Source organism: Molossus molossus, unplaced genomic scaffold (genome assembly GCF_014108415.1).
Source record: "Molossus molossus isolate mMolMol1 unplaced genomic scaffold, mMolMol1.p scaffold_m16_p_21, whole genome shotgun sequence".
In the NCBI taxonomy this organism is placed as follows: Eukaryota; Metazoa; Chordata; class Mammalia; order Chiroptera; family Molossidae; genus Molossus; species Molossus molossus.
In genome coordinates, this window is record NW_023425357.1 from 42944430 (window position 1) to 42969277 (window position 24848).

Here is a 24848-nt window from a genome sequence, read left to right on the forward strand (position 1 = left end):
GGACGGGGGATCAGGAAACTTAGAAAAAATATTTGAGAGATTTTAGATTTGCTTTCTAAGACAGATGGCAAAAGAAACTAAGTACTCAAAATATACACAGAATATTTTTTTAAAAATCACCATCATCACTCAATGGCAACCAAATGGTCAAGAGAGTATGAAAGAGGCCTTAGGAAGAGCTAGGGTGGATGGAATGACATGTGATTGGCTGTTTTGATTCTCCATCAACACTGGACCAAATCAGGGGACCTGCATCTGCCACCCTAGAGGCAGCATAGACCAGTGAAGAGCAGGAGCTCTGGGGTTAAGAAGGACTGGGTTCAAATTTCAGCTCTCCTTCTTTTTTTTTTTTCTTTATTGATTTTAGAGAGAGAGGAAGGGAGAGGGAGAGAGAAATAGAAACACTGATGACAGAGAACATCAATTGGCCGCCTTCTGCATGCTCCCCACTAGGGATCGGGCCCACAACCTGGGCATGTGCCCTGACTGGGAATCAAACTGGTGACCTCTTGGTGTATAGGTCGACACTCAACTGTTGAGCTACACTGGCCGGGCTCTCCTTCTTACTATAGCTGTGTGATCTTGAGGAAAACAATTAACCTCTCTTGTCTCCATTTCCTCACTTGAAAACAGATAACAATAATTCCAACTTGTTGAGTTATTGTGGCAATTAGATAAAACAAACAAACATATAATGCATTCAGCACAGTGCCTGGCAATTGTCATTGCTCAGTAAGCATGGCCATTGTCATCAGCACTGTCACTGGCCTCACTTCTAAGCTGGATGGTGTGAACAGTATGAGTTCATCTTGAGATCACTGGGTCCAAGCCACCATTTTTACAAGTGAGAAAAGTGAGTCTCAGAGAGAAGCAAGTGACTTTCTCAAAGCCATAGGAAATGTGCTTGAGTGGGTTCAGGATTGGTCTCTAATGCCAGAGCCTCTATCCCTTCTCCTACACGATTAGTCTCAGGAAATTGCTAAGGCTCATGGAAACAGCTGCATCTCCGGGGTCAGTGTGAAGTTCTGAGCCCTCAGAAACTACCTTGTGAGAGAGGTCAGCATATTTCTAACTTTTCCATCTCGGGAGAGTAGGTTCAGTAATCTATTTATTTTCTTGCATATTTTCTGGGCCAAGAATGATAGAAATGCAGCCTTCTCAGCTCCAAAATCGCAAAAGTTACCTACTCACCAATTTACATATTTCAAGGAGAAACAGAAATGTATGTAAAATCAAGGTCATTATGTGGGACCTGTAATATTCATTCTTTGTGTTTTAAACTGAGCAACTTCATTCATATTTGTATCTTTAGTACCTTGAATCCTAAAACCTAACTGTAATCTTTGGACAATTATAAATCTCCAACTGCAAACTAACACATCTCTAGGGGTGTGTCTAACCCACCTTTCTACTTCCATCATTCTCTAGTTTCCCAAGAATCATGTCAAACTGTGGAGACAAAAAAAAGTTTACACAATTTACTGGACAAGATATACCCATAATCCACAATTCTTTGGGGACAAAAGAAGGGAAGAAAACAAGGGAGGTGGGAGAAGTTTAACATCAACTAGGAAATACACTGAATCAACACTCTCATTGTCAGAAACCAAAGAAAACTCTAAAAATCCCCTAGATCAGCAGTTCTCAACCTGTGGGTCGCAACCCCTTTGGGGGTTGAACACCCCTTTCACAGGGGTCGCCTAAGACATAACAGTAGCAAAATTACAGTTATGAAGAAGCAATGAAAATAATTTTATGGTTGGGGGTCATCACAACATGAGGAACGGTATTAAAGGGTCGCGGCATCAGGAAGGTTGAGAACCACTGCCCTAGGTCATTGACTTTGAATGGTGAACACACAATACAGTATACAGATGATGTGTTGTGGAACTGGGCACCTGAAACCAGTAACTAGTAAAACCCCAATAAATTCAATAAAATATATTAAAGCTTAAAAAAAATTAAAAAAAAAAAAATCCCCTAGGTCATGCCCACCCATATTGAGGGGACATACGGTATTCCGTTAGTATGAGAACACATATACTGACAATCACAGGTGGGAGAAAAAAGAAAATCGACATACCTCTCGACTTTCTATCACAAGCTCACTCACACAGCGTAAAAACATGTTTTCTCCTTGGCTATCTTTCTCGTCCCTGTATGGGGACAAAGGCAACGTGGTTTCTGGTGTAGAGTGGCGGTCAAAACCAGCTGAAGTGAAGGGTCAAAAGCAAGTTTTACCTGAGGAAGTAAAAGTACTGGAGGGCCTCCCTCGGGTCTGTGGACTCGAACTTCCGGGTGTAGAGCATGAGGAGCCGCACAAAGTTTAGCCGCCGCATGCAGGGGGGGTCGCCAGGCTCATGGCTGACTGCACCATGGGGGACAGAAATGGTCACAACCACAATGCTCTTCTGACCCACGCAACCAGGAACTTGGGGGCTGAGTCCAAAGACCCAGCAGCACCTAGTCCTGCAGCCCAGCAAGGTCAGCCACCTTTGGTCAACCCCTTCACCACCCTGTCCTCAATTTCTTTCTAAGCACAGAGTGGAGATAACGGCATTCTGTGGTAAAGTACTAGTATGCTGGTCTTTGAATGAAAATATGGAGACAAATGACCATTATGGGATGTGCTCTGGGTGACTGTGCTGTACTTACTACTAAGGAAGCTGCAGTCACTCACCTACACTCATCTTCTCTCCCTCTTCTGACTCTCCCACCCTCATGCAGGTTGCACATACGATGACTGGCTGCGGTTTCCAATTAGAGCCCAAATGCGAACCAGACTCATGACTCGAGGGACTGCTTCTCCTGCACCATTCTCCAGGCTACCTGACTGGTCACAAAACGACTGCTTGCATGGCACTGTTACCATGATTGGTACCATCTGCCCGCATCCTCATTGGTTACAGGGATGTGTCCATAGCCACCCGATGGGGGATGAGTCATGGTTATGCTACTACCAACAGATACTCACGAAGTTGAGCACTCTGTCCCGAGGACTTTAAAAGCAGCTTCAACTCGAAGAGCACCAGGGCCACGTGGATGGCGTGGCAGCGCAGCCGCTCCATGCGGAAGAGAAAGGCAATGGCCGCCTCGAACTGTGCCGTCAGGAACAGCACTTGGAAGTAGAGGAAGGGCTGCTGGTTCACTGTGAAGTGGGACTCGCCTAGGGGAGGAGACAGAGCCCACTCAGAGGGGTCAGCCCTCTGGCCGCCTAACCCCAGGCAGAAGCCCTGTGTGCTGGTGGGATGGAGGGGCCTTAGATACAGAGAACTGCCACATGAACCTGACCTGGTTCCATAACATTCTCTAGAGCTTACAACACTACTGGCAACTAGGGAGTCACGTTGTAAAATCCAAACTGCATTAGGTGGGAGAGAAACAGAGTTCAGGACCTTGAAACAGAGTACAGAAGGGGCTGTTGATCTCCTTATCCTGATAAAGTCACTCAGTAAGGAGAGGAATAAAGATTTCAAAGGTGCTTAGGTTCAGAATTGCAGATACCTGAATTCAACAACTGCTGACCACTAGTTGGAATCTTTTCCTCCCAGAATTCTTTAAAAAATATTTTTCTTTTTTTCCCTTCCTTTATTGATTTTAGAGAGAGGAAGTGAGAAGGAGAGACAGAAACATCGATGAGAGAGAACATCGATTGGCCGCCTCCTGCACGCTCCCCACTGGGGATCGGGCCCACAACCTGGGCATGTGCCCTGACCGGGAATCAAACTGGCGACCTCTTGGTGCACGGGTCGACACTCAACCACTGAGCCACACTGGCCGGGCTCTTCCCAGCATTCTTAAACAATGTGTGGCGGGAGCTATTTTTCCCTCATTTGTGCTCTGATACATTCATTGTGAGATCTATGAGGAAGCAATAGGCAAGTCCTCTACGTCTCTCCCTGAGCAAATGTCAATCAGAGCAGTTCAAAGAAAACAGTTTACCATAAGTCATATACAGTGCCCAAGGCCACATGACCTCTACTCAAATCTGAATCTCTGTTGTAGTGTGCTGTGTTTCGAAGATCCACAGGGCTGTGAAGGAGACACAGAGCTCAGAAGTGAAGGATTTTCCCAGAGGAAAGGTAAGTAGTGACCTTAGGTCAGTGGTTCTCAACCTTCCTAATGTCGTGACCCTGTAATACAGCTCCTCATGTTGTGGTGACCCCCAACCATAAAAGTATTTTCGTTGCTACTTCATAACTATAATTTTGCTACTGTTATGTCTTAGGCGACCCCTGTGAAAGGCTTGTTCGACCCCCAAAGGGGTCGCGACCCACAGGTTGAGAACCGCTGCCTTAGGTGAACAAGAGGGAAGGTGGTTATGTTCAGGGTATCTTACCATAGTCTTCTAACAGCTGTTTCTGGAACTGTGAGAGAGTAAGTCTGTCTTGTGGGGAGCTGGTGCCATCGTCATCGAAACACACTTGGTTCAACTAAACCCCCAAGAGAAACATGTGCATTAGTACAAAGTATATCCTGAGCCAGGCATGCAGAGGTAGCTGTTCAGCAGCTGTGCTAATGGCTGTGGTTACTGGTTGGGAATTACACAATAAATCCACTAGCCTAGTTGCCTTATTGGTGTCATACAGTAAGCAGGTAAAATCTGTGAGCAGAGGGAACAGGTTAAAGCCTTGTGTAGGCAAGAAAAGCAGCGCCTGCCTTTAGCCACAGGTAGTCCTCAGTTTTGTCAGCCACTTCGCTCTGGTTGTCGGTGACATCGCACCTGCCGATGATACAGTACACGGCCCGCTTGTAGGGGTCTGTGTTGTTCCTGAGGGCCCTGCGGTAATGCAGTCGGAGCTTGTTCTCTGTAGCTGGGGACAATCTAAAGACACAAGGGAACAACAGAAATTAGACTCACTAAAGATCCTTAAGGGCATCTGAAAGCACCCAGCCCCAATGACATAACAGAGTTAGGAAGCCTTCCTTCACGGAGGGCAACAGACACAGTCCTGCCCATTCCCCCTAGGTACCACCACTTTAATCTGATGGCTACCACCAGCACCTCCGTGTCTGCCAGCTTCCCCTAGTAGAGGTTTTCAGGTCAGGTCAGAAAGGCTGGGGAGTTGATACTCCTCCTACTCTCCAGCATCCCTCAAGCAGTGATATATTGACAAGAGTGGATCTTTCCTTTAACTGTCTGGCCTCCTGCTGGGCTCCCCCTCCCTTATCCTTGTGGGATCACATCCCAGATAAACACCTACATGCAAATCCTTGCCTCGGAGTCTCCCACTGAGGGAAACTCAAGGACATTAACCTGCTTGACTCTGATACAATCAGGAACATTGCCAAACAAATTATCCCTACTCTTCATAGGTAATACTAGGTGCTCACGATCATTCTTCTCCATATGTATGTATATTTAAACTAACTTCTAATTCTAGCCTTGAGCTATGGAGAGCATGACCAGAAAAGCAATAAATGTTAATCAGTAAAGTGTAGTACAACAAAGTTTCATTTTATAAGCATCCTGATGTGCCTGGGATTTACAGAATAAGTCAAATCATGTTCCCACCACAGCCTCTCCCACACTGGAACAGAAACTTCCCCAAACACAGATGAGTTTCAGTCTCGACATTAATGTCAGAATGGGGCTCACCTAAGTTTTCAACTCTTATACTCAAGAGACTTCTACTTGTTCTCTAAACTTTATTTTTCCCTAGTAGAAACATATTTTGAGCCATGTGCAGAGAAAAGAGAGTGATGCTTCTGGATGTGCCATCTCTTTCACTGTACCTTCTGTCCTTGCTGTTCATGTATTCCTGGAACCAGGTTTTAAACTCTCCCAGCTGGTGCTGGGCGAGGTTAACCACCTGTGAAGCGGCAAGAAGGTCTCCACAGCGCATGCAGTAATAAATTAATGCCCACACAGGATGGCCTTCCACTTCTCCATCCTAAATGAGGAAACATGCTCAAATAAACACACAAACAAAAGCCCACCGATGGCTTTCTGATATGCTAATCCTCAGCTAAATTCTCTCTTGTATTAAGTCACTTAGTATTCACCACAACCCCATTAGGCAGGGACCATTAATGGCCTCCTCCTCCCTGTTTTACAAATGAAAAAACTGGAGCATGGAAACATTAAGTATCTGTTCAAGGTAAGCTGGCAGCCTAGCTCTGAAGCTTTTCCTCCAAATCACTGTGTGCCCCACCCGATTCAGAGCCAGCCAGTGGTTTCTCCACGGAACCCCAGTAGTCTGCAGAAATCACTTAACATGCTCTTCTGTGACAACTTAGACATGATTTCCTGAAACCCCCCCACAAGGCGAGGGCTAAAGACTGTCACTGACCAATAAAAGACCATCATTATCATTCTCCCATTTATAAAACATTAACTACCAATGATTAACCAAATAGATACTGGCATTTTCATTCATTCTTTTGTTATTCATTCAAACACTTACTGAGTATCTTTGTTTCAGACACTGGGCTGGGTGCTGGGGATCTGAGAAGGCAGTTGTTCCCACTCTCCCAGAACTGGAGTTTATCTACCCTGAATCTGGCTTTGTCATTCATCTGCAGAGCACTACTGTGGTTACTCTTCTCTGCTTTTGCAAAACTCCTTCAGAGAAGTGGACTGCAGACCTCCTTTCTGGCTCCTCTCATCACCTCCTAGGACTCTTTCTAAAACCCAGATCTGATCATGTCTCTGCCCTAAACTCCTTTGAGCTGTTTAAATCTTAGCCTGGCACTAGAGGCCTTCACCAGCTGGCTGCAAGCTTGCCTAGACCTACCACACAGCCAATACTCTACATACTTTTTTCTCCCTCCATGCATTTGTTCATGCTGTTTCCTCCCTGTGGAATACTGTTTTCCAAGGTCTCAGGCTAGTGAGCCCGTTTTTCTAGCACAACATAAACTTCACCTCCTTAATGAAGCCAGCCTCCTATACATCCCCACCACTCGTCAGGCCTTTGCACACAGTATGATAAATGACTGTATTTCCCCAACTGGTTTGTGAGCTGAGAAGAGAGGCCACATCCTAAGAACCCTATCTAACTCCATTCTTCCAGTTATCAGAGCCAACAATCTCAGAAGTCATCCCTGACTGCCTCTCAAACCCACTTCTGGTGCTTCAACAAGTCCAATTGGCTGTACTTTCAAAACAAGTCCGGGACCCAGACACCCGCCTCCCCCACATACTGAGCTGAGCTAGTGACATCATCAGCTGTAATCCTTTCTGTACTACTAGCCTCCCAGCTTCTTTCCTCTCCCCCTCTGTCCCTCTGGTCTCTTTTCTACACAGCAGTTTCTACACATAACCTCATTTAAACAACAACAACAAAAAACCTGGAGGTATAAATGATCACACAGAGAAAATTGCTAATACCTGAAGTCCAGGCAAGGGAGCTGGAAGTTTAATGTTCAGGAAACTTCTAACCAACTGGTAAGTCCCAGGCACGCCACCCAGCTGGGCCTGATGCAAATTTCCAAAGACAGTCACAAGGGTGTACTTCTTATAACTGAAAAAAATTAAAAGAAAAACTGAAGGAGGTTGAAAACACGTATTACACATATATGTTCATATCCATGGCATTAGATTGTGAACTCTGCAGGGCAGGACCTGGACTTCAGACCTGGCACAGAAGAGGAAACAGTGCATATTTAATGAAGCAAACTGCATTACTTATTCAGTGGGCAGTGGATCGCTGTAACGATTTCTCATCACTGCAGATACTCAAAAGAATCCCTGGGGGGATATAACTGTGGACTTCAAATGCATTAGGGCTAATGTGCAGAATAATAATTGTTCCAGCTCACAGTTTAATGTTTTAGTGGACTCCTTTTAAACTTTTTTTTTTTGGAAAAATTTCAACCTACAGAAAAATTAAAAGAATAGTCCAAAGAATGCTCATACACCTTTTATCTAGATTCATATACTGTTAAATCTATGGGAATGTTTTCTCTCATTCAATATATACAAACACACACTTATATATGTAAATATACATACATATATTTTCTGAGCTATTTCTATTTATTTTTTAAATATATTTTTATTGCCCTGGTCGGTTTGGCTCAGCGGTTAGAGCGTTGGCCCACAGACCGGAGAGTCCCAGGTTCGGTTCCTGCTAGGGGCACATACCTCAGTTGCAGTTTGTCCCGGGCCCTGGTTGGGGTTGTATGGGTGGTGACCACTCGTGTCTCACATCAATGTTTCTCTTTCTCTTCCTCCCTCTCCCCCTCCTGCTCTAGCTCAAGATAAATGCAAAAATGTCCTTGGGTGAGGATAAAAAAAAATATATATATATATGTGTATATATATTTTTATATAAAATTTATATTTTTATATATATAAATATATATATATATTATTCAGTGGGCAGCGGATCGTTGTAACGATTTCTCATCACTGCAGATACTCAAAAGAATCCCTGGAGGAATATAACTGTGGACTTCAAATGCATTAGGGCTAATGTGCAGAATAATAATTGCTTATTATTGCTTATATATATAATATATATTTTTTTTAATTGATTTTTTTTAGAGAGAGAGGGGGAGAGAGAGATAGAAACATTGACATGAGAAACATTGATCGGCTGCTTCCTGCATGCCCCACCCTGGGGATCGAGCCCACAACCCAGGCAAGTGCCCTGACGGGGAATCGAACAGAGACTTCTCAGTCCCTGGGACGATGCTCAATCCACTGAGCCACACTAGCCAGGTTGAACTATTTTTAAATGTTATTAGAAATATAGAATATCTGTAAATATTTCACCATGTATCTCCTAAGAACCAGGATATTCTCTTCCTTAACCTCAATATTATTATGATACCAAGAAATTCAACATTAATAACTGTTAGTATCAAAAATATAAGCCATATTCAAACTTTTTAAAATTGTGGTATAACTGATATACATGACACTACTTTTAGGTGTACAACATAATGATTCGATGTTTGTATATATCGCGAAATGATCACTGATAAGTCTAGTTAACATCCATCACCATACTTACAGAATTTTTTGTGATGAGAACTTTTAAAACACATGTTATGTTTTTACTAATTTTTTAGAGAGAGGAAGGGGGAAAGAGAGATAGAAACATCAATGTGAGTGAGAAACACTGATCAGCTGCCTCTTGCATGCCCCCCACTGGGGATCGAGCCCACAACCCAGGCTTGTGCCCCAACTGGGAATCGAACCGGGATCTCTCAGTTCATGGATAACACTCAATTCACTGAGCCACACTGGCTGAGCATTGTGAAGAGAACTTTGAAGATTCTACTCTCGTAGCAACTTTCAAATATATAGGCATTATTATTAACTAGAGTCATTGTGCTATATATTACATCCTAGGACTTATTTACTGTATAACTGGAAATTTGTACCTTTTGACCCCCTTCACCCATTTTATCCATCTCCCCATCCCCCACTGTCAGTGGATTAACATCAGCAAAAATACTTTAAAAGTGAGCATAATTATTCTAAAATATTCATTTTTATCAAAAGATGACAGTGAATCCTTAAAAAGAATGCCAGCAAGGAACAATGCCACTGAGTGAAAAAGAACATAAGGTTACAATAATTGTGAACAGGAAACTCCCAAATAGCTCCAAGTGCTGCTTAAGGAATTGATGGGACAAAATAATTTTAAAAAATAAATAAATGAATTAAAAAAAATAAAAGGGATGGCTTACCAGGTAAAAAAAACAAGGAATGAAGCCAGGTACCATTTGTGAAGCCAAGCACCAATGTTAAGAATAAGGTTTAAGAAAAAAGCAGTCACAAGCAGTCATATTCATATACCCATTTAAAAAAATCCTATATAGTAAGAAATTCGGACCTGTATTTTGCGGACTTAAAGCAAATAAATACTACTAAATACATTAGGTTCTTTATGACTTTAGAGCAATACACTCAATAACTATGTTACAAAAATTTAGCTAGAGCTTGATGAAATATTTTATAAACTCTCTGGGCCCATGCCAGAGGGATAACTAACCAGCTGAAGTTCCAGATTTTACTTAACAAGAGAATGGAGGTTAGTGAGTTTAATATGTCTGATGGTGTTCATCTCGTGTAGCTACTGTATAATTAATACAGTACTTGGTATAAAAATCTACTCTCTGCTGTACCAAGTCTGAATTACCTGTTACACACAGGAAGTCTTATGAGTTCCTACTGAAGTATAATTTTGTTGATTAAGGGAAACCACACTGCAAGGCCACCGGCAGCTGCACAGACCCAGTGGCAAAGAATTGAGCAACTATATTCAGTGTGGCTTTTTTCTTCAAGCCTGCAGAGGCCCAGCACCCTGTCTCTAAACTAAAGAGGGTCTGTTGCACACTCATGGTAACCCCTGCTGGCCAATTCAGGAGTGTCCACAGGGAGGGATGAATGGCCCCTGCCCTAACAACCGAGGGGACAACAAGGCACAAGGACACAGCCACAACCCCCTCACAGTGACCAAGACCAATTAGTAAGGGGGTGGCAAAGAAACCCAGGCACAAATCACAGGCATTAGCAGCTGGGAAGAATCGGATTCACGGGATTAACCGAACAGAGCCAGAAGGAAAATAAAGAATCAAGGGGCCTTCCTATGGTTTAAAGGTGGCAAGATTGCCAGGAGTAAAAATTAAAATGCTGAGTGAAAACAAAAGAGCCTAAGTAATGGCTGAAGTGCATCATGAACAGGATCCTAACCTAAGGTAATGTGGTCTAATAATGTTGTCTCCATACTGAGGGACAGAGAGTAGATACAAAGAGAGAAGTCTAACAGTGCCCCCACTGACCACGATTTTACATTGCTGCAGAACTTGTCCTGGTAAGTGCTTCTGCAACAGGATCACACCTCTCGGACTTGCTCGAGCTTTTTAAAATTGTACCAGCGATGGAGCACTTAGCTTGAGGACAACTTGACACAGAAGAAACAAGTGACTTCGGGGCACTTTAAAGCCAGCCCCCCTGTGCTGTTGCTGCCTCACCTCTGCTCCAGGTACCCCAGGGCCTGCCTGACCAGCTCCATGCGTACTTCCACACTGCTGCGGCTCTTCAGGGCATCTGTCGCTGGTGCCAACAGCACGTCTGTCATTTGTTTTACCATGGTCCACATGTCAGAGATGTTCTGCACATAAATGAGACGGCACGTGACAATGCTGTGGGGTTGGAGAAACTTCTTCGTGGTACTCCAGCCTCACAGGTAGGCAGGATGTTGGGGCGGAGTGGGGGTGGGAAGAGGTTAATGTCTCCTGTCTGAGGTTCCCAGGCTATGCCCAGCACAGAAGATGAATCTCTGCCCTGCTACCTGCCAGTCTTCCATCTTCCAACAAGCACCCCATCCCAAGCTGGTTTTCACATCATTGACTATTCCAGGTCTCACATAACCACCTACATAATTAAGACCACAGAAGTAACAAGAACACTGAATCTCAGTGGGTTATCCCTTGAGAGAGTGAATACATTTATAATCGTCCAACACACTAGAAGTTTGAACTCAAGTAGCTGCATTTCAGTCCTTACAAGGTCATTTCAATTTTTTAAGGCTTAAAATGAAAGTTTAACCTAAATGATATGTTTTGTCCTCCCAGGGGCCACTGCTCTTACCCCATTTTCATAGTGTCAGAGCCTCCCATTTTCCTTCCCACTCAGTCTCTTCAAAAGCTGCCTCCCGGGATGGCCTCCCACCCAGGACAGGAATGAGCATTCTCTCCTTTGTTACCACCATACAACTGGGACTCCTTTTCCCCAGAATCCTCCTGGCAGGGAATCCCTCCTTAAAAATGTATTCCCCGGACCTCTGCACTGTTCTAAAGTTAAGAATCCTTGGAAAACAGCACCGATTAGAGAAAAGCAGGTTTACACTTTTTCCAACGGAAAAGAGAAAATCCTATTTTCAGTGTCCCCTCAAAAATTAAAACTGTAGAAAATCCATCCAAATGTGACTCTAGCTGGTAAGATGGTAGGTGAATTCTTACTTTCTTTCTAGATCTGTTTGTATTGCTTTATATTTTACTATTGTAAAAAAAAGGTGGATACATTTTTTGAAGAAAAAAAAAAATCTGTGTATGAGTGCTTGCTTCTTTCATACCCTTCCCTCTTTTCCCCTTCCTCCTGGCCACCTACCAATCCATCCGTCTACTTTTTAACTTATATTTCCCCCTGGAGGAGAAAACTGGCCAGGGGTAAGAACTGAGGGATGGGAATAAAGATGAGAAATCAGAGAGTAACAGAACCAGCAGTGTACGAAGAATGCTCATAAAGACGCCACCAGAATAAAGTCCAAGGGGCTCTTGGGTGTGAAAACATCACCTTCACAACTCAGCTCCCATTAAAGGGCCCGTGAGTCTGTCTCAGGAGGGAAACCGGTGAGGGAGGAGTTGGAGCCTGACAGGACTTCAAAGTGAATACAGCTGAAGTTCACCTCTCGTGGCCTATAATTGATCCTGGCTAAACCTTCTGAAGATGCATTAAAAATACATGCATAGCATCATCATCAAAACACCACCCCAAAATTTTTACAATTAAACTCTGAAGAACAGTTAACATTTTATTCCATGGGACAGAGTGTCTCTTCAGCTCATTTCTGCCAAGTCAGCAAGCTGCTAATCCCATCCGAACACCAGACACAAGGTTTCTACTGGGGTTGGCTCTGGGCCCTACCTTATCATCCAGCTCTGCGACAGAAGCACAGAGGTCCACGAGGTTAGGCTGCAGGTGCCCATTCACAATCTTCTCATTATAGATATAAATCTGAAATAACGAAAAGCAAAGTCAATGGCACGATTCTACTTTCATCTCCTTTTTAAAACCTCTTGAAGTAGTGCCGAGGCCAGCTCCTGCCTCGTGGTCAGAAGAGCTTCAGCCAACCTTTCCTTCTTCCTATCTGTACTGCCTGGTGGACAAGACCTCTGGCCCGCTTTCTAAGTCTGTGGTTAAGCTTTGTGTAGCAGCATCAACACACCAATGCTTACTACTACCCCGGCCTTCCTGACACCTAACGAATGGCAGCAGGGTGGTCTTGGGGGAGTACCACAGGCCGTTCTGCACCTCTCTGCCCAGCAGACCCTCAGGCCCAGTGAGCAAGGGGGAGATGAACAATAAAAGAACTCCTGTGGCTGTTTCCTAAGAACCCGAGGCAAAGTCTGGTAATCTTTCAGCAAATGGATGGAATGGGCCAGGTCCAGGGCTTGTGGTCTGAGTGAGGAGGACGTGGTCCCAGCCCTCAATTGCTGGTAGAAGAGCAGTTGCTGCATGTTTGGCGTGCCCATTTCTCTTTGTGAATGTTCCTAAGAGAAAAGAACTATGTCATGTTTAAGGTATGGAAAAACTACTATTACTTTGAACTGTATTTTAAAAAACTAAAATAATAATAAAAACTAAGTTCTAGTCTTTACATCTGGAGTCCTTGCTCTACCAGGGACTGAACGAGGTAGTGGTGATGTCAGACAAACCTGGAACCCACCAAATCTTACTTCCCTCTACTATAAATAGGGAATGTTACCATGTAACATTAATCTTTTATAAAGATTAAATAAAAATAGGTTTTTAAACTCTAAGGTGGTCTTTACTCATTCAATGAGCATTTCCGGGCCTTCTCTTCGCAAGGTACTATGTTCAACATGGGATATAAAGATTCACTCTCCACTGGAGGGGGCAGCCAAATAAACAGCTGCCTGACATTGTGGCGTCCTTAGTACTAGAAAATGTTAAGTTTATGAAGACTTAGTCTTCACACATACAAAAGACATCTAGTTTCTCTCCTTATTTATTAGGCCTGAACTCTGGTGGTGGCTGTGGCAATGAAAGAAGTCAGCTATACAAGAAAGGTGAAATTTAAAGAATATAGATGTAGTGTGGGAGAGACCTCAAAATTGGAGTGGAGGAAAAGAAATGAAGGTCCAGTAGTAAAGCAAGCCCGAGAGATTTCGAAGGAGGGAGACTCGTGTGCAGGAAGCTGATGTTGCTGGCTTTGGCTGCCTGGTTAGACTTTAAAAGTGTTTAGAGTTCTTTTCAACAAGAGGTGTAAGAGGGATGGAAGCCTGCCACCCTCAATTCACGAAGCAAGATCATTTTTCCTTCTTGATACTTTGTACAGGGAAGTGGCAAATTAGAATAAAACACACAGGTGGCCAAGCATTGCTTTACTCAAAAAGTCAGTTCAAGGTACGTACTGTTCTCAGGGCCTTTTCAGTCCAATGAGTCCCTGTGCTCACAGCAAAGTACCTCAGTCCATACCCATACAATTCCATGGTCATGACACACAAGCAGAACCACAGTCCCCACACAGGGTGAGCTTACCCAGGGCAACAATATTAGGTAGTGTTGAGTACATGATGCTTACCAAGCAGAAAAGCATTTAGAAAATTTCTCAACAACAAGGTTCAGGATTTCTGAGAATACCATCAGCCTACCAGGTAATTCAGTTAATACAGAACTTCATTTGCTAGGCAGTGCAGTTACTCAAGGCTTTACTGTATATGGGCTATTGCCAAATGCAAAATGAGATGCCTCGGTCAGTGTAGAGACTGAGTTCAATTTCCCTAAATCAAATCAAAGTCAGTCTATTAGCCAATTTGATGGAATTCTCCAGTGACTTAGATGGTAAAATATTAACTAGTCCTCAGAATGAAAACCCAACTTGCTTTCAGGGTTTGACTTTCATATGAAGTCATTGTTCTCTTTCACTCCCTAGGAGGCTCACATAGGACTTTCCTGGATGCGATCTTCCTCAAAGCGTGCTCACCTGTCGGGCATAGGCCATCTCGATGCTATCCAGAGAGCTTCGACCAGGGGGTCCCACATCACTGATATAACTTGGCTGTAGATAAATACACATTCAGAACTGGTGATGAACAGTATTCAGTCATATAAACAAAAAAAATCATGTAAACACATGCTTGTCTTTAACAAAGCTTTGAGGAGTTTGCTTCCTAGTCAGACTTTTTCCAAATGATGACTCCAGGGGTTTCATTGGAAAGCAACTTTCTTACCATGAACATGAGAAGGGGGCAGGCATGGGACTCAAGTAACTAAAAAATAATGGGAGGCGGGATAAGCTATAAGGAGATCTCAATGACCGATTCCAGAAATGCACATTTCTCCAACATTTGGTTTCAATCCCAAGGCCCCTCTCCACCTTGCCGTCCCTCTCCATAGCTTCACAGAAGTGAGGCCATCACTGTTATGTGTGGCCCCCTGTTTCCAGCAATCATATCCCATGGCAGAGGGAATGGAGTTTACAGAGTCACAGGACTGGGATTCAGACATTTCCAGTCTAGAGTTCACACTAAGACAATAGCTCTGATTCGTTTTCTGCATCTGAAGATATGAAGCCAGTCTAGGTTGGGCAGTTCTTCAATCATTCAGTAAACATCTAAATGCCTGCCTGCCACACACATAGCTGTATGCACATCTGTCCCCACAGGGATGACAACAAGCCAGGCCACAGAGTCTGTATTCAAAGACCTTACCATCTATTGGAGAGAGTTAGTCCCAAATACATGGAAAAGTTTAGTAGTACTTTTTTTTAAAAGAAAAACTAAAGTTAATCTTTAGCTAAGCTTATTCCCTACTATAAACAAATATGGATCAAAATTAGGTGTATCCTATAGGTATATTCTTAAATTTCCAATATATTAGTTTGTACTGTACTATAGCAGAAACCAAATTTTTTATACACTACTCTCGTTTTCAAAAAAAAAAATCAATGCTCTAGTCTCTAAAATCTAAAACAAAGCAGTATAAATTAGGCTTCCCAGGAAACCAGTGGAAAATAGCAACAAACTTCCTAGTACCAGCAAAGCTAGTAAAAGGAAGACAAGCGTGAGCTTGCACTAGTAGGGTAGAGAGGAAAGAGGGGCTGAACCGCAGTCAGGACACCTGGGTTCGAGGAGAGCCACTTTCTCCCTGGCTTTGGGAACTGGCACATTCTCTTGGAGCCTCTGGTTCCCATCAGCAGAATGAAGGGCAGTCCCAGACTATCTTAAGAGGTCCTCCTCAGCTCTCACCTTCTGCAGGCACTGGTATTAAAAGAGCTTTAAACACTTTCCTAACCTTGGTAGATGCTGCTGGATGGCTGACCCAATGACTGTTCCAAATCCCTACCTGTCATCTCTACCTCCTGCTGCCTTTCAGTCTGGCGTATGGAGTTAAACACATACCCAATGGTCACTCCTACCTGAAACAAAGAATTACTGAAAACCGCCAGGTTACAATAATAATAATAATAATACCTACATTCACTGAACACTTACTGTATGCCAAGCAATGTCTTAATGTCCATATATTAACTCCACAACCCTATGAGACAGGTACTTCCACCGTATCGATTTTACCAGAGGAAGACACCAAAGCACACAGAAAGCAACTTGCCCAAGGTCACTCTGATACGAAGCATTGGAGCCATGGTTTGGATCCAAAGTCGACAGCATACTGGCTCTCAGGGCAGCTTGGGACAACTTTCCAAGGACAGCCATCAAAGAACAGAGAGTAGTAGTTAGAAATCCTGGCTCCACCACTCACTAGCTGTGTGACCTTGATTAAGTATATTGCTGCTGCTGCTTCTTTTTTTTTAATCCTCACCTGAGGATAATTTTCTATTTATATTCAGATAGAGTGGAGAGAGGGAGAGGGAGAGAGAGAGGAAGAGAGGAACATTAATGTGAGAGGCACACATCAACTGGTTGTCTCTCGCACGACCCGACCAGGGCCAGGGACTGAACCACAACTGAGGCACGCGTGCCCTTGACCATTATCCAATCCGTGATTCTTTGGTCTGCGGGCCAATGCTCTAACTATTGAGTCAAACTGGCTAAGGTGTTTCTTTGTTTGTTTGTTTTTTAATATATATTTCACTGATTTTAGGGAGAGAGGAAGGGAGAGGGAGAGATTGATAAGAGAGAACATCGATGGATCATCTGCCTCCTGCGCGCCCCCCACAACCTGGGCATGTGCCCTGACCAGGGATCAAACCAGCAACCTTTTGGTGCATGGGTCAATGCTCAACCACTGAGCCACACCAGCGGGGCTATATTGCCTTTTTTTTTTTTTCCATTCCTCACTCAAGGAGATTTTTCCATTTATCACCAGATAGAATGGGAGGGACAGAGAGAAAGAGAAAGAGACAGAGAGAAACATCGATGTGATAGAGCCACATCGATTGGTTGCCTCCCACATGACCCGACCAGGGCCGGGGATGAATCGCAATTGAGGTACGTGCCCTTGACTGAAATCAAACCTGCGACTCATTGGTCTGTGGGCCAATGCACAAACCACTGAGCCAAACCAGCCAGGGCTATATTGCTTCTTTTGAGTTTCAGTTTCTTAAGCTGTAAAATAGGGGCAGTGATGAGATGCATTTCATAGGTCTGAGATGAAGATTAAATGGGGAGAAAAATAGTATGCATTTTTACAACACTATTGTGGGGAATAAGTAGAAAGAATTCAGCATAGTGCCCAACACTTGGCCAATAAAAGCCAGCTGTTATGACTTTTTAAACAAAAAATAAACAACCATAACAAACACAGAAATAAATCCTACATTGAACAACAATAGACAGATATGGAAAGTACAGAGACATAACTTAAAATATTTTCTTTTGTGTTGGCTGGAAAGTCTCATCTCATTTTTGTACAATAAACATACATTCCTATATGAATAGACACCCCATCAGTTCATTTTCGATATTCAGATGAATTCAGAAAGTTCCTAGTAACATTGAGTTGAGGACTGTTCGATAAGACTACCACCTTTCTGGAACAGAACTAACCATTGAAAGCTGATGGTCCCAAAGTCTTTTTAAAGAATAGAGCACTAGGCCTATTTTTAATTCATGTAACCTAATTGGGGGGAATGAATAGGGAGATGAAAAGGGGAACAGCACTAAAACATTTCTGCAAGGACACAGATGTTTCAGCTAAATATACATACACAGCCTTGAGAAGTAATTTCCAGTACTAAAAACCCAATTTTTAAAATTATCCATTTAGAAAGTAGTTGGTTTTCAGGCTCTAGATTTCCATTTAAATTAATTTTGCTTAATGTTCTTGTTTTCAAAAGTACCTTTCCTTCATTTGCCCTTGGCCAAGCTTCTACATAACCACATATAAAGTCAATTATCCATCAACAGGATGTGTACATGCACATTCCTGAGCAGAGGAACTAGCAAATGTTTGCTGGAATTTCAAAGCCAGGGGCTGCTTGAGGGCTGGGAAACCAGTATACTTTGTGAGAATAACATTCCAAACTCCTCGGACCTCTGGGTTTCTCTGCATGGGGCCCAGACTGAACCAGAGTGGCATTAAGTCCGCTATAAAAATTAGAAACTATGCCCATGTATGCTGTCCACACATCACAGTGTGGAATGTGACCATCATTATCTATAACTTTTAAGCTACAATTTAGCTACTCTACTGAGCCTGTTACTTGCTAGGCTAAGTCATTTTCCAGACAATACATTAAAGAACTATCCACTGACTATGTCCAATACCAACAGCCACTAGACTCCACTAAGGTGAGATAAATTTACCTTTCAATGCTGGTTGTTGCTCCCCTCCACCCCTACCCCCAAGTGAAAGCAAAATTTATTTGAAAAACAGACAGACTCCCTGCAGCGGGGCGGGGACCTAAGTGAGTTGCCCTCAATGCTGTTTTTAAAATTGGCTAAGAAATATCGATTCCCAAACACTGCTTGTACCCCACATGCTGTCACGCCAACAGCACCACACTAACCGGAGGCAGGACTAGGTAGGGCACAAGGGTTCTTTGCCAGGAGTGTCTTTCTTGTTTCAAAGCATATCATTTTTATTCTGCCCACAACCTGAAAATTATTAATAATCTTCCAATCCCTGCCTTCCTTTAAAAATTATACTTCTTTCTTCAATGATATCCTAAGGAAATTAATTTCCCAAATTGAATTTATGCCACTGAAACAGCATTCCTCTATTAAAACTTGCTGGGAACAGAGATGAGCAATGTGTCACTGCTCTTCTAGTATAAGAAGGCTTGGGGGGGGGGGGTGTGTTTCACGAACCACCATATCCTAGTTCATTTTTGCTTTTAAAAATATAGCCTCAGCCCTGGCCAGTTTGGCTCAGCGGTTGGAGCATTGGCCTGCGGTCTGGAGAGACCCGGGTTGGGTTCCCACTAAGGGCGCGTACCTCAGCTGCAGCTTGTCCCCGGCCCTGGTTGGGGTGTGTGGGTGGCAACCAGTCGATGTGTCCCTTTCACTTCGATGTTTCTCTCTCTCCCACTCTATCTGAACAAAATATCGAAAAAATGTCCTTGGGTGAGGATTAAAAAAAAAAATATATATATATATATATATATATATATCTCTCTATCTATATCTCCTCACCCTGCCGGTGTGACTCACTGGTTAAGTGTCGACCCACGCACCAAGAGATCGCCAGTTTGATTCCCGGTCAGGGCACATGCCCAGGTTGTGGGCTCTATCCCCAGTGCGGGGCATGCAGGATGCAGCCAATCCATGTTCTCGCTCATCGATGTTTCTGTCTCTCTCTCCCTTTCCCTTCCTCTAAAAAAAAGAAAAAAAAAAAAATCAATAAAAAAATGTTTTAAAATTTTAAAAAAAGGCCTCAAGCTTCTCTTTATATTACATTATCCAAATTTGGATATTTTCCTTCAAATATAAGGTCAGCTCAAAATGATTAGAAGCCTCCTTTCTAACTAATGACTCTTTGGACTCCCAACCTTATTCCTGACAAATTAAAAAGAAAACACACTTAAAAAAGGGACAGATTCTATTCAGATGACTAAAATAAACTTAACAGTGTGGAGCTCACCGAAGAGTAACGGCCACCATCAGTGCCGCGAGGCTGTGCTGAGTGTGTGCTCTGTGCCAGCACTGGGCGAGGCGCTTGACACACATCCTACGTCCCTTCCGACAGCTCTTCAAGACAGGCCTTTACAGCGTGAGCCCAGCCTGGGAGTCTCGGCCTGCTGAATTTCAAAATCTGTCTCTGGCCTGCACACTACGCTGTTTCCTATAAAGAGGGTAGAGAAAGTGCCTGCCCAAGTGGAGGTAATATCACTTTGAAGAAAATTATAAGGGAAAAGCCTGTAAAATCACATTGTTCCACACATCCACCAGAATGGTTAAATTTAAAGATAAAAAATACCAAGTGTGGCAACAACTTGGAACAAATGGAATTCTCACATCCTGCCTGTGGGAGGGTACTTTGGACAAGTACTTGGCAGTAGCTGCTAAAGCTGAACATATGCATGCCCTCTGACCCAGCAATCCCCTCTCAGATGTCCCCAACGGAGAGGCAAACATACGTTCATGAAAAGAAACGTACAAGAATGTTCACAATAGCGCTATTTATAAAAGCCCAAAACTGGGAACTGTCCAAGTGTCCATCAACACCAGAATGGATGCACAGATTGCAGTCACACCGTGCAGTCAGGAGAATGAACGGGCCTACAACTACATGCAACGATGTAAGAGTGTTAAGCAGAAACAAGAATACATGTTGGATGACTCCATTTACATAAAGTTCAAAAACAGGCAAAATTGCCCTGGCCAGTTTGGCTCAGCAGTTTAAGTGTCGGCCCTCGGACCCAAGAGCACTGGTTCTGTTCCAGTCAAGGGTATATACCTGGGTTGCAGGTTTGATCCCTGGCCCAGCTGGGATCATGAGGGAGGCAACCAATCAATGTGAGACACATCGATATCCACCCCCACTACTCTAAAAATCAATGGAAAAATATCCTCGGGTAAGGATTAAAAACAGGCAAAATTAATCTATGATATTAGAAGTCACAAGAGTGTTCCCTTGTTGGAGGTGGTGAGGGGCAGTGACTAGAAAGGTGTACAAGGAGGGCTGTTTGCTGGTAATGTTTCTGCCTCTGGGTGTGTTCCATCTGTGATCATTCATTGCGTTGTATACTTATGACGTGGGCTTTTCAGTGCCCATTGTACTTCAGGAATAAAAGTTCAAAACAATAGCAACAAACAACAAAATCCACAGGGGTCGATAAACTGGGAACTCCCTGGATAACCTGGAGAGAACCACTGTATCAGTCACTGGCTTTCACAGCCAAGCTATCCACTCTGCTAGGTGTCATACAGAGAATAGTAACAGTGTTGGTAACTCCCTTCCAAGGGGATTCGAGGTCAAGGAAGAAGAGTCTGCTAAATAGACTAGTCTATTTTTAAGAGAACAATCAAGAAAGAATATCTCATTAGCAGCTTATAATTACTTCCAAATCCCAATACAGACCACAACCTATTAACACCATCTTAAAAAGTGAAGTTTATAAAACCACGAGCTGTTCTATTTACCTGCCCAGACTCACAAGAAATTGAGAAAAAAACATTAGGCTGACCAAACATTATACATTAGTTCTTCTTTCCCAAAGACTCTGATCTGAGTCTTTGAGTCTAAGAAATGTGGAACAGGAGGCTTAAAGAGTAATTTCCTAATCAAATGACTTTAGCACCTATTTATTTGGGGGCTAACTTACTAGAAAAACTGGCTTTTAAATCAGGAGTAAATTTATAGATATGAGATGTGTCAAGTTGTCCTCCAGGCATGACAAACTGCCAAGCTACCCACCCTTGACCCAGACTTCAACAGAACAATGATCCAGAAGCCAAAAGTCCTGGATGTCATCAGTGTCTCTCTGAGCTCAGTTGTTCTCTCTCTCGTGGGAAAAGAATGCTAGCTAACCATAAAGCTACTTAAAGCAAAAGACTCATTGGGAAGCACTGGTAAAAGTATTTAAAATGTCTAACAATACACATTTTATAACATTATAATTTTTAATCTACAACTCTAAAATATTTGAAACTGTTTTAAATAACAGTAAGGAATGGCCATTATGGGTCAGGTGCTTTATATTATTATGAATCTTCCCAATAAACATATTTCACCAGTGAGACACTGAAGGTCTGCAGGATTAAATAACTTGGACAAGGTCTCAGAACTAGTCAGCGGTGGAGGTAGAATTCGAACTCAGGGCTGTGCTCTCCTCAACAGCAGAGCAGCGAATGTGTGGCAAGACAGTTTCCCAGCACAGGGCAGACATTACTAATCAAGCAAGACACTCTTCCTGCTGATCCCAAGGTGCAGCCTCAAAATTCCCCTCAGAATATATTAAGTGAAAAAAGCAAAATACAGAACAGAGCATAGAGTAACCTAACTTTTGTATAAAGGGAGGGAATAAGATTTATAGTCTTACATACTTGTATTTATATAAAGAAATCTTAGAAATATGCACAAGAAAGTAATAACAGTGAATGCCTACGGGAGAGGGAGAAGGGGGAGAGAACAGATTTTTGGGGACAGGGTACTTCAATTCTTGAATCATGTAAATACATTGCCATTTTAAAAATTAGATTTTCAAGAGGAGAAAACCCTCAACTTAGTACTACCATCAAAATACACTTTAATGAGAGAAACAGGCAATAAGCAATATAAAGACATAAAACATGTACAGTGGTATGTGGGAAGAAGTGCTGGAAAAAAGGGGTATAAGAAGTGATGAATGGGGAGTGGCTGACTTGGATTTCAGATAGCAAGACCTTGGATGGCCTCAATGAAATGGCACTGGGTAAATATTTGAAGGAATAACTATTTGAGGGAAACCGTCATGCAGGTATTTGGGGGAAGAGCATTCTAGGCAGAAGGAACAGAAAGCACCCGAGGCAGGAGCAAGCCTGCCAGGTTTGTTCAGGCACCTGTAAGGAGCTCATGTGGTTGGAGCAGCGAGAGCAACGGGAAGAGAAGTAGAAGGGGAGAGAAGTAGAAGGGGAGAGAAGTAGAAGGGGAGCTTGGAGAAGCAAGAAGACCGGGTCCCGTGGGGACTTACAGGCCATGGTGAAGACTCTGGTTTTCACTCCAAGTGAGATGTGAGGGTCCTGAGCAGAGAAGAGACTCAATCTAATCTGTGTTTTAATAGTGTTACTCTGGCTGCTGTGTTAAGAGATTGTACAAGGGCAAAAGCAGGAAGACCAGTGTGGTCGACTACCTCTAAGATGGTCCCCAATAATCCCCTCCTCCTGGGAGTCAAGCCCTTGTATAATCCTCTTCCCTTGAATGTAGCTGGATTTAGTGACTTACTTTGAACAAAGGGGATAGACAGAATATTACTTTCAAGATTGTTATATAAACACTGGTTTTTGTGTTGGGGTCACTTTAGCTCTCCCTTGGATCCCTCACTCTTGCTCTGGGGAAGCGAGTTATGTTGTGACTAGTACAATTAAGAGACCCATATGACAGGAAACTGATATCCCTAATCCAAGAGCCAAAGAGAACCTGAGGCTTGCCAAGAATCACATGAGTGAGCTTGGGAGTGGCTCTGTCCTGAAATAAGCCTTGAGAGGAGTGTAGCCCCAGTCAACACCTTGACGGCAGCCCCAAGAGACCCTGAGCCAGAATTATCCAGCTAAGCTTAATTAATGCTTGTTTTCAGCCACTATATTTTGAAGAGATTAGTTACATGGCAAGAGATAACTGAAACCACCACTTAGGGGAGTTCAATAATCGGAGCAAGAGCTAATGGTGGTTTGGATGAGTGCTAACAGTGGAGGTAGTAAGACATGGTTGGATTCTGGGTATATTTTGAAAGTAGGGCTAACTGCATTTACCAACATGTGCGTGTGAGAGACAAAGTAGAAAGAGAGGAGAAAAATGAATCTGTATTTTTTAATCTGAGCAAGTGAAAAACTGGAACTGCCATTTATAAAGATGATTAACTCTAGAAGAGAAGGCTGGCTCCAGGACAAGGGCATAGGGGGCAGTTGCTATCTTGACCCAATTCTGTACATATGTAGTTTGAGATGGCTCTGAGGCGTCCAAGTAGAGCCAAGAAGCCATTAGATAAATGAATCTGGAGCTTGGTGCTGCAATGTGTATTTGAGTCTTCAGCAGATAGATAATATTTAAAGCCACAAGCTCAGATAAGAGCAACAGGGCAGTGACTGAGGGAAAAATAACAATAGGTTAAGGATGGAGCCCTAGGACACTCAAACATCTGGAAGTCAAGGAGTATGAGGAAAATTCAGCAAAGGAGGCTGAGCAGAAGCAGCAACATGTTGGGAGAAAATTCAGGCAGTGTGGGCATCCTAGAAGCCAAGGGGAAGAGAGTGATCAACTGTGCCAAGAGAGCCAGCAGTCAAAAAGGTAAGCATTCTTTGACCTCACATTTTTATTAACAGTGGTTTATTTTTTGGACTCAACCTACCTCATTTTCTTGAGTAAAGTCAAGGGCATCTTCTCCTGATGCCAGCAGTGTATGGAGAATTCGCTGTTTCACTTGCTCCCACTCCACCAGCATTGACTCTCGATGGTACTCCTCAGCCATGCCAAAGGTCTGTCAGAGAAGAGCAGAAAGAGATGACCCAAATGAAAAACACACAAAGAAAACGGTTTCCTTTAAGCCCCCCAAATCTACCATCTTTCTATAAGTAGAGAAAAAGCAATCAACTTAAAAATTATCCTTAAAGAATTCACTGACAACTGTTCACAACATACCATAGTTCATCAAGTCTAACTTTTTTATTTTTGTTAACCCGAGGATATTATTTTCTTAAAAAAATTTTTTTTGCCCTGGCCGGTTTGGCTCAGCAGTTAGAGCGTCGGCCCATGGCCCATGGAGTCCTGAGTTTGGTTCCCACTGGGGGCATGTAACTCGGTTGCAGTTTGTCCCTGGCCCTGGCTGGGGTCGTGTGGATACCAACCGGTTGATGTGTCTCTCTCTCTCTCTTCCTCCTGCTCTGTCTGAAAATAAATGCAAAGAAAAAAAAATTTTTTTTTAGAGAGGAAGGGAGAGGGAGAGAGAAACATTGATGAGAGAGAACATCAATTAGCTGCCTCCAGCATGCCCCCCACTGGGGATTGGGCCCACAATGTGGGCGTGTGCCCTGATTGGGAACCA

At 43.2% G+C, this 24848-nt stretch overlaps 1 protein-coding gene across 3 annotated transcripts in view; it reads right to left on the reverse strand.

Moving 5' to 3' along the window:
• The window catches only part of NUP93 (nucleoporin 93), a 104519-nt gene that overhangs the window by 7844 nt on the left and 71827 nt on the right, over nucleotides 1-24848 (reverse strand). For all 3 annotated transcript variants that reach the window (XM_036275481.1, XM_036275480.1, XM_036275482.1), the window contains 12 exons: nucleotides 24156-24284; nucleotides 14691-14765; nucleotides 12608-12697; nucleotides 10933-11072; nucleotides 7334-7466; nucleotides 5737-5894; nucleotides 4660-4825; nucleotides 4340-4433; nucleotides 2975-3166; nucleotides 2242-2368; nucleotides 2084-2156; nucleotides 1405-1449 (listed from right to left, as the gene is read on the reverse strand). In XM_036275481.1, the coding sequence (XP_036131374.1) occupies nucleotides 1405-1449; nucleotides 2084-2156; nucleotides 2242-2368; nucleotides 2975-3166; nucleotides 4340-4433; nucleotides 4660-4825; nucleotides 5737-5894; nucleotides 7334-7466; nucleotides 10933-11072; nucleotides 12608-12697; nucleotides 14691-14765; nucleotides 24156-24275 (1413 nt within the window). In that variant the 5' untranslated portion in view covers nucleotides 24276-24284. The remainder of the gene's footprint in view (nucleotides 1-1404; nucleotides 1450-2083; nucleotides 2157-2241; nucleotides 2369-2974; nucleotides 3167-4339; nucleotides 4434-4659; nucleotides 4826-5736; nucleotides 5895-7333; nucleotides 7467-10932; nucleotides 11073-12607; nucleotides 12698-14690; nucleotides 14766-24155; nucleotides 24285-24848) is intronic.